At 53.4% G+C, this 9,277-nt stretch overlaps 1 protein-coding gene across 3 annotated transcripts; it reads right to left on the bottom strand.

Annotated features, from left to right (window-relative positions):
* Positions 1 to 353: 353 nt before the first annotated feature.
* ACP2 (acid phosphatase 2, lysosomal) lies at positions 354 to 7,868 on the bottom strand. 3 transcript variants are annotated; one of them, XM_025879115.2, is made up of 11 exons: positions 7,632 to 7,853; positions 6,949 to 7,044; positions 6,519 to 6,605; positions 5,338 to 5,490; positions 5,130 to 5,228; positions 4,959 to 5,048; positions 4,377 to 4,509; positions 3,538 to 3,620; positions 3,303 to 3,409; positions 3,008 to 3,183; positions 354 to 870 (listed from the first exon to the last, which is right to left on the bottom strand). In XM_025879115.2, the coding sequence occupies exons 1-11, from the start codon at positions 7,743 to 7,745 to the stop codon at positions 737 to 739; spliced, it is 1,272 nt and encodes a 423-aa protein (XP_025734900.2). In that variant the 5' UTR covers positions 7,746 to 7,853; the 3' UTR covers positions 354 to 736. The 3 variants fall into 3 exon arrangements, with proteins under 3 accessions (XP_025734900.2, XP_073760755.1, XP_025734898.2); XM_025879113.2 differs by lacking the exon at positions 354 to 870 and adding an exon at positions 1,822 to 2,839 and having other exon boundaries at positions 7,632 to 7,868; XM_073904654.1 differs by lacking the exons at positions 354 to 870; positions 6,949 to 7,044; positions 7,632 to 7,853 and adding exons at positions 1,806 to 2,839; positions 6,689 to 6,762.
* Positions 7,869 to 9,277: the final 1,409 nt, after the last annotated feature.

Here is a 9,277-nt window from a genome sequence, read left to right as displayed (position 1 = left end):
AAGCTGCCTTAGCCCTATTCTGGGCCACAGTCACAAGCTGTCCAGCTCACGACCTGCACTGGCCTCTGGTCCGTGGAGACCCCAGCCTAGCTGAGAGGGACAGTGGTGCTATGACTGTACCACAACTCCCCACCCCCCGCCCCCGCCCGCCCCGGTACAAACACCCTTCTAACCTGCTCCATCTGCAGCGTGACACACAGGCCTGAAGCAGTATGTCTGACTCTATGGCTTCAGGGGGGCAAAGGAAAACTTGCCTGGCTGGCCTCTGGGCGATCCGGTTCCTTAGTGGCCAGTGTCTGTACCTCCAATGTTGTGCAGTTTTTCCCACTAAAATAAGCACTGAGAGGCAAGACTGTGTCCTCTGAACTATTTGCCAAAAACTCTGGGCTGAAGAGAGAGCAGGGCTTGATCAAGCACTAACTCCTTCAGTTTTTCAGGTCCTGAGTGAAACTTGAATACTTGTCTACACTTCTGGTCCTTAGTAAGCGTGGTGGAGGCCAATCGTGTCTGGAGGAAGCCAAAGTCCAACACAGTACTTGGTGAACAGGGAGGCACGCGAATGCTGAGTGACAGGTGCCATGGGCCAAGCCGAGTCCCACTTGTTCATCTAGGTTGGGGTCATCGGAGGGAGGCCATCCCAGGGTCTCCTGTCCATGGGCTGGGGAGCAGCAACAGTCAGGAGCAAGGGCCCAGCCCACCTCCCCTAGGAGGCTGAGGGAAGGGGGCTGAGTGGTTGTCAGGCATGATCTTCCCCGTCTGCAACATGGCGGTAGCCAGGAGGCTGGGCCTGCATCCGGAAGAGGACGGTGAGGAGCAGCACTATGAGGAGGAAGAGGATGGAGCCACACACAGCCAGGGCCACAATCACCTCTGCGCGGCGGGGAGGGAGAAAAACGGCATCTCAGTGTTCACCCGGCAAATAGCTATCTACCGTATGCCAGGTGCTCTTACAATGGAGACATACACGGGTTAGTGACAAACGCAAATGCTATAAAGAGAAACAAAGCAGGGCCGCCTGGGTGGCTCAGATGGTTAAGCCTCTACCTTCCGCTCAGGTCATGATCCCAGGGTCCTGGGATCGAGCCCCGCATCGGGCTCCCTGCTCGGTGGGAAGCCTGTTTCTCCCTCTCCCACTCCCCCTGCTTGTGTTCCCTCTCTCGCCTTCTCTTTCTCTGTCAAAAAATAAATAAAAAATCTTAAAAAACAAAAACAAAAAACAAAGCAAAGCAAAGAGAAAAGGATGGAAAGGGAGGTCAGTCAGGGAAAGGATCACCTTTCAAAATGTCAAAATGACATTTTGACCAGAGACCTGGAGTCACTGAGACACCTGGACCTGAGAGAACAGGGTCTTGGGGCAAGGGCGGAGGGGGTGGGTAGACAGGAAGCAAGTACAAATGGCCCTGATGTGGGAGTAAGTCTGGCATATTCTAGGATCAGCTATGAAATCAGTATCCCTGTAGCAGAGTAAGTGAGGAGCAAAGAGATCAGAGCAGAGGATCAGACAAGAAACACCTGGAAAGCCATGGGGAAGAACTTGGATTTTGTTCTCACTGTCATGGGAAGCCACTGGAAGATTCTGAGAAGGGTAGTGATGTGAACTGATTTTTATACATATATATATTAAAATTTTCATTTATTTGACAGAAAGAGAGAGAGGAGAGAGGTAGGTGGAGGAAGAGGGAGAAGCAGACTCCCTACTGAGCAGAGAGCCCGATGTGGGGCTCAATCCCAGGACCCTGGGATCATGACCTGAGCTGAAGGCAGACGCTTAACTGACTGAGCCACCCAGGCACCCCAAGAGGATGTATTTTATTTTTTTTTTAAGATTTTATTTATTTATTTGAGAGAGAGAATGAGATAGAGAGAGAGAGCATGAGAGGGGGTGGGGTCAGAGGGAGAAGCAGACTCCCCACTGAGCAGGGAGCCTGACGCGGGACTCGATCCCAGGACTCCAGGATCATGACCTGAGCCGAAGGCAGTCGCTTAACCAACTGAGCCACCCAGGCGCCCCAAGAAGATGTATTTTAAAGGTCAAGCTGATAGGACCTGCTAGTGGACTGCATATGGGGTCTGAGAAAGATTGTATTCAAGAGGACTCAGGGTCACACAAAGATCTCAAGTTAGCAACTGAATATGTGAGTCTGTAGCTCAGAAAAAACGTCATGAATCTGAGTCATAAAAGGATAGAACTTTGCATGGAGGTAGTATGTGAAGCCACGAGGTTGGTTGGGATTGCCCTGGGAGTGGGCACAGATGGGGAAGGGCCAGGATGAGACCTGGGCCGTCCATTGTTTAGTGGGGAGAAAAAAACCAGTAAGGAAGCTAACTGTAAGTCAGAAGAGAAACCAAGAAAGTGTCTAAAGAAGGAAGAGTTTATTATATCATGCCCCTAAGAGATGAGAGAAGCTAAGAATTGGTCAGGCTTTGACAAGAGGCAGCCACTGGTCCTTTACGAAAGTGGCTTCACTGGAGAACGTGACGCAAGGCTGTCTAGCATGAGCCTGACAGAACGGGCACTGAACAAGCAAAACCAGAGTCTAGGCAAAGGATTCCACTTTCACAGGGAACAGGGACAGAGTGGTGGCTGGAGGAAGATGGGGCCCTGAGAGGTCTTCCTTACACTTTCAAGATGGGACTGACCCAGTAAACAGGAAACACTGGGGCCCCCCAAGTCCCTGTGGAAGTGAGAAGAGATGGACCCGGAGCGTCCGTGGAGAGCTTGGCCTTAGGTAGTGGCTCACACCAGCAAGCGAGCTGGAAGATCTGCTGGTGGGAGGATGAGCCCCTGCTCTCCTGGACAGCACTGTTTTCTCAGGGATATGAGAAGGGAGGCCATCGCCTGAGAATGAGGAGGAGGGAGAACGTGAGGGGTGGTCTCAGGGTGGGGAAGTGAACCGTCTGGGGAAATGAGTGAGGGGGTTAGAGATGCAGCCGCTCTCTGGAGACCCGTGGGTAGGAACTGCAAGTTGTTCTGGGATGTTCCTCACAGAGGCAGGCAGCAGCTCACCTGTGTCCGCAGGGCCGCTCGCCAACTGGCACTCCTGCTGCCAGTCCTTGGGCACAACGGGCTCTGTGAGGTGAAGAAAGTCCTGCAGTGGGCAGCGGTGAGCACAGCCGGGCAGGACCAGGGGCCAGGGAGCCTTGTTACTCTCATTCCGAAAGTACATCTCCACTGAGAAATTCCTGAGGGTTGACAGGAGATGAGACGGAAGCTGCTCCGCAGGCCTGTAACTGAGCCCTTGGGCTGCCCACAGCCACCACATGAGGGTCCCTCCAGAGGGCAGACCCGTGGCTACACTCACCCATTATCTTCCTGGTACAGTTCAAATATGTGGCAGGAGGCATAGGGGGCCTGTTCCCCATTGTAGATGTCCAGTGCCATCTGCAGAGCGACTAGGGTGGTATCGTGCTGTAAGAGAGGGGAGTTCCCCGTCAGCATTGCGTACCCCCCCCCCAGCCCCCACACCCAGGCGCTGGAGAGAGAGGAAATCCAGCTCCCTGCTTGACGTCGGCACACTGGGGACTACGGGAGCTTACCGCAGAGTAAACCAGCAGCTTAGGGAGCTGGGAGGAGGTAGCCATCAGGGTGAGGTTCTTCCGTATCTGAGCCAGCAGGACTCCTGAAGGAGAAGAGTCCCCAGGGTCAGTGGTGCCAGCTACCCCCCGGTCTCTGACCAGACCTATCTGTGGCCCTTCACCCTGTGCTAGTGCTGGGTCTGATCACCTGCACAGGGAACTCTTCTTGGGGGCATGGGAACCACGCAGGAAGCTCTCCAGCACCCCGTTCTCTAAGATCGTTCACATTTACAGAGGGAAGCAAGATAAAATGAGATATCCGTATTTCAACAAAGATCTAGAGACCTGCCCATTTATAAACGAGCTGCAAGGCCCTGCCCGTAACTGAACAATTACTCCAGTCTGGAACAAATAAAAACTTCAGGTTGCTTCAGAACACACAAGATGGCGGCTGCGAATGGGAGCCCTGCCACATGCAGGCTCGGGAAGGTGTGACAACCGGCCCTCCCTTGGGTGCTCGGATCAAGAAACTGGCATCTGTATTACTCTCAGCTTTCCTGTAAAGTGGCCCCTGGTGGCTCTCTGGAGGTAGGTATTCATTTAAGGAGACAGAGGGTCTTCTGACATGGGTGACGCTTAAGAATATGAATGGTAGAAAAGAAGCACACAAACTTGACAGTGGTCATTCTACAGTGACAGAGCTAAGCATTTGGAGCACTGGGGAGACCTCAGTGGCTAACGGGGGAGGTCTGGTTTTGAAGAGGCAGAGAGTACCACAGCTGGAGAAGTAAGTGTGTGAGAAGATTTTTAATGCTGCAGGGTCCTGAGGAGGGGAGTGACTCGCTGCTCTTGTCACTCACCCCCCTGAAGCCGGGCCTTCTCCGCCTGCTCGTAGATCCCGAAGAGGAAGCGGAAGCTGAAGTCCTTTAGCTGGCTCAGACGCTGCATGGTTCGGGGTGAGGCCCAGGGTGGCAGGACCAGCCCGTGTGTTTGCTGTGTATCGCAGCAGGCAGGTTAGCTCCCCAGGCCTAGGCCAGAGCCTCTCCAGGGACAGCTCTCCTCCCCAGCGGGAAGGTGCCTGTGTGTGTGTCAGGAAGGGAGAGGAGACCTGAGGCTGAGGGACTGGAACCAGAAGACATGGCAGACAGGACACAGGAAAGGAAACTCAGGCACGAAAAGTGTGACTCAGCAGAATGGAGTTGGATACCACGAGAGTTCTGGGCGGAGAGGGGCAAGAACTGCTGACATGTAATAAACCATTTCCCACTCTGAGGTTCTTTTTCACCCGTGAGGGAAATTCCTTTGTTTCACAAGAAGCGGCTTGCCTGGACCTCCCCAGTGGGAGTGGTATCCAGGCACTTGTATGCTACTTGTCCAGCTCACCCGGGCCTGTGGAGGTGTGAGAGAAGAAAGGCCATACCAGGGACCCTAAGTGGGCTCACCTCACAGAAGAGTGTGTCATAGACATTCCAGACAGTCTCCAGTGTCACGTCTGTAAGCCCTGTCTCGTTGGCCACCATATCCAGAAATTGCTATGAAAAATGGATCAAGGGGGTTAGTACCGCCCTGGCGGAAAGGACCAGTGTGCTGACCTCCACCTCAGCCCCACTCACTGCATTCTGAATACTCTCATTCTGATACTCTGGTGTCTGTCGGGTCTCGTTCTGCAGCTGCTCGTAACGGGGACATGGGCCCAACGGGAACTTCAGCAGCTGCAGACCAAAGTGGGGAAACAGAGGCAGAGAAGGAGTTGGGGATCGACATGCTCATGGCCAGAGTCATCCCTCTCACCGCCTCCAGGGAAGGGCTGGCCAGTCTTACCCTATCCTCAGCGATGGGCACAGTGTGGACAGGGATAGGTTGCCAAGAGATATTTGGGTTGAAACGCTGCATCCCGCTGGGAGGGAAGAGTCCAGCCAGGTTGGCCTCAGCACTCATGAGAGTACGGTCAAAGTCTGTGCTTCGCACATAAACCTGCAGAGGACAATACCAGTCTCACCTGTGGGGGTGGGGTGGGCGAGCTTTGGCCCCTCGGTGGGGCCGTAGCAGAAGAACCTGTTCTTGATGGTTACCCAGCAAACTGTGGCCCTCTCCCCTTCTCTGACCTTCCTTGTCCCTCTTCTCAGCAAAGGCCCAAACACTCAGCTAGGGGCTAGCTGTCACCACTCTGTGAAGAACTCCTGTGGGAATGGCTCTAGTTCAAATGCCTTCCCAGTCCCAAGTGCTTAGTCACTAAGGTTGTCAGTTCTGTCTCTGTCTGGTTTTCTAACAACGCCTATCTCCCTATCAACATCAGGGTCCTTGAGGGCAGAAACTGTCTCCAACCACACATACCCCTTTATGAAGTGGCTTAGAGATCAGGCAGAGGAAAGAAGGAACAGAGATAATTGCTTGTGCAAAGGGAGGAGGAAGCAGTGGGGCAGGGCAAGACCAGGATAGAGCTGGACCTCAAGGGAACAATAACATCGAGAGACTCTTGAGATGCCTGTGGCCCACAGTGGTAACCAGAGGAACAGTGATCCCATCCTTGGGTAGAGGGCCTCAAGGAGCTGCAACACTTGCCAATCTTCCCTGACACGCCTTCTCTACATGTGAGCCCTGGGCGTTTTATCATCTGTCACCCCCACTACATTCTAAGCTCCACAAAGACAGAGACCATATCTGTGTGGTGCGCCATTACATGCAAATGCTAGCACAGCACTTTGCCCTTAGTAGGTAATCAATAAGCGTCTTGGATGGAAAATCCAGGTTATTTCAAAGAATCAGAAAAGACTTTGCCAGGCCCTTAAGTCTGAGCTTGGATGCTTGATCTGTTTTGCCCTTTCCAAGTCAAGGAGGGGCAACTTGGTCTCTAGAACTGCTCTACACAGCTCTTGGATGTCTCGTCCTGTAGGTATAACCAAAAAAGCATGGAAGGAGGCCTGAGTGCCCCAGGCTCCCTGAGGGCAGAGGGTGAGAACAGCAGGTTCCATTTCCCTTGTCTCTTGAGCTCCCAGCCTTACCTCTTGCCGGTGGTAAGAGGTGTTGAGAAAGCCGTGGTAGCGCTGCCGCAGAGCCTGGCCCAGCTCCCAGTGCTGTTGCATCCCCTCCTGTGGGCAAACCCAAGAGTTAACAGGGAAGGGACAGCTTGCAAGTCCCACAGGGCTTAGGCACTGTTGCTTTCCAAATTTACCCTGGCTGGAAGTAGGAGTGGGTTAATCTGATCAGAGAAGTCATTTATTAAGTGGCCCATTGTGTATGGCACCTGTCCTGGGCACAGAGAAAAGTAAGGTTAAGAAATCTGATCAAAGTCAGCACCTACATGGGAAATGACAGTTTGGTGGGTTTGGTTCTGTACAGGTTCTCGAGGTCACTACAGTTTGGTTCTGTAGCCTGCTCTCGAGGTCACTCATTCTACAGCACCCCCGGAGTGGGGGCTGGCTTCCCACCCACCTTAGTTAGCTGACCAAACCCCTGAGGCCACTCGTCTTCCTGATAGGGGTCCTTGGGATACGTCTTCACTGGCGAACGGTCTCCATGTCGGTACAGCTGAGGAAAAGAAAATGGTATGCCTACAGGTCAGAGGGTTCCTCGATGGGGACACAGAGCCCCCTGTTGGGGAGGGAAGCCCTACTCCCGTGAAGTCTTAACTCTGCCCACTGCAAAAGACCCCCAACTCGGAAGTCAGTAACTTTGAACAGGTTCCAGAGATTCTAATTTGGCCAACCAACGCCACTGGAGACCATAGACGAAGCCAAAGACACAGGTGGGAAAGAAAAAGAGAAAGGAAAGCAATGCAGGTGATGGGGGAAATAGAGGGAAAATCACCAAAGGCTTAAGGGTGAAGGGTGCGTCTCTTGACCGTTCGTTCTGTAACAGCCCTGTCCCAGGACAGACTCACCCGACCTATGCCCTGATATAGAACTACTTACACCCTGCCTGCTCCCCGAAAATAACTCGGGCTCCACACCAATTCCGAACCGGACCCCCACCCTCCAGGCCAGTCGTCTCCTCCTAAACCGGCTCCTGCTCCTTGAAAGACCCCGACCCTAGCACAAGCCCCGCCCCTCCCTCCAACAGCGGGCCTGTGCCCTTCCAGCTCTGGCGAGCCCTTGGGCCACCGCATCTCTCATTACCAACGTAACGAAGCGCAGACTCCGGGCCTGGGTGGAGGGCATCACTATCAGGTTCACGGCAAGAAGGAGCTGGAGAAGAGACGCCCCGCTCCACGCAAACTGTCTACCCGCCATCACCGCTAGAGACTATGCTGCAAAAAGGCTGGAACCCGGTGCGTGGCACCTCTAGCTGCCGCCCGGACGCACCCGTAAGGACACACGCCGGAAGTGCCTTCGCCGCCATCTTGCTAAAGGAGGGGCAGAGATGGTGGGAGAAGGAGGAATTTGGGAGGGAATGCGTGTAGGGGGCTCGCGATGCGGCCGCGGCGGAGGAGCGTGGGAGTGTAGCGCAACCTCGCGCGGCAGAAGATGCTGAAGACCTCGTCATGGTAAAGAGAACCCCGAATTCGGCTTGGCCTCTGCCACGGAGATCCAGTAACAAGGTGGCGCCGGCTGTGGGCCGGACATTGGATGGGAGAGCGAGCGCCCCCTCGGGCCGGGGTGCCGCCGGGCCTGCGCTCAGAGCCAGAGCCGCTGCCGAATTGAGGCGAGGGTTGGGAAGTGTAGGGCGCCCTACTGCCTTCTGGTGGAATTTGAGCCTTGGCCCTGGCTCTGTTCCCCGGGGGAGGGCCCGTTTGGTGTGGGGCACAGCGTGTCAACAGTTCTTTGGACTCCCCGAGCTCTTGAGGTTAGTCCCAGTGTAGCCTACAGCTCGAGCCTTCGAACAGAGCTCCAGGAGACCTCTCACTTTCCCTTCCAGTCCTTTCCCTGCCCTCCCATCCTTCCACTTCCGAGTTTTGGATGTCTTGCAAGGTGTCATGCTTCCTCCGAAACGAGTGGGTTACACCGTATGTTCAGACTTTGCGAAACCAAAGCAGTGAATCCACAGGGGAGGAATTTCAGACCAGTGGGGAGATCTATAGGGATAAGGGGAAGGAACATATCATAAAGTGGGAGCAAGTGGAGTTTCCACAGAATCAGAGGCCCTCTAGGCATTGGCCATTAGGATCCAGGTGCAGCCAATTTAGCTTCATGACTTTGTGACTGAGCTTGGTGTGACTCAGAGCTCCAGGATCACAGGTCCTTGGGATGCTTCGATTCAGATCTGCCCCCTGGAAGTAAAATCACTTCAGATGGTTGGAGAAATAAAACCTGATTAGAACTATATGGGAGAGGGCGCCTGGGTGGCTCAGTTGGTTAAGCGACTGCCTTCGGCTCAGGTCATGATCCTGGAGTCCCGGGATCTAGTCCCGCATCGGGCTCCCTGCTCAGCAGAGAGTCTGCTTCTCCCTCTGACCTTACCCCCTCTCATGTACTCTCTCTCTTTCTCTCTCTCAAATAAATAAATAAAATCTTAAAAAAAAAAACTGTATGGGAGAAAGCATGGTCATAATTTTGCCCTAGGACTTCGGATCCAATTATTTATATATACCTTACAGAGTTGTAATGGAGGAGTGAATAGAAATTGAGAGCTGAAGAATGGGTAGTCAAATAGTTCTTAATCTTCTTACTTAGTCACAAGGGTCTTTATGAATCAGATGAAAGTTTACTCCCCTGTCTTCCGGAAAAATGTCCACACACACAAATGGAATTTTGCACATAATCTCAAGAGGTTCATGAAGACTGTCAGTAGTTTTCATAAGTCAGCATCTCTGAATCCCCATTCT

The sequence above is a fragment of the Callorhinus ursinus genome, unplaced genomic scaffold, assembly GCF_003265705.2.
Source record: "Callorhinus ursinus isolate GAN/ISIS: 27379988/994484 unplaced genomic scaffold, GSC_fseal_2.0 scaffold21, whole genome shotgun sequence".
NCBI lineage: Eukaryota > Metazoa > Chordata > Mammalia > Carnivora > Otariidae > Callorhinus > Callorhinus ursinus.
This window is presented reverse-complemented; position numbering and strand designations above follow the sequence as displayed.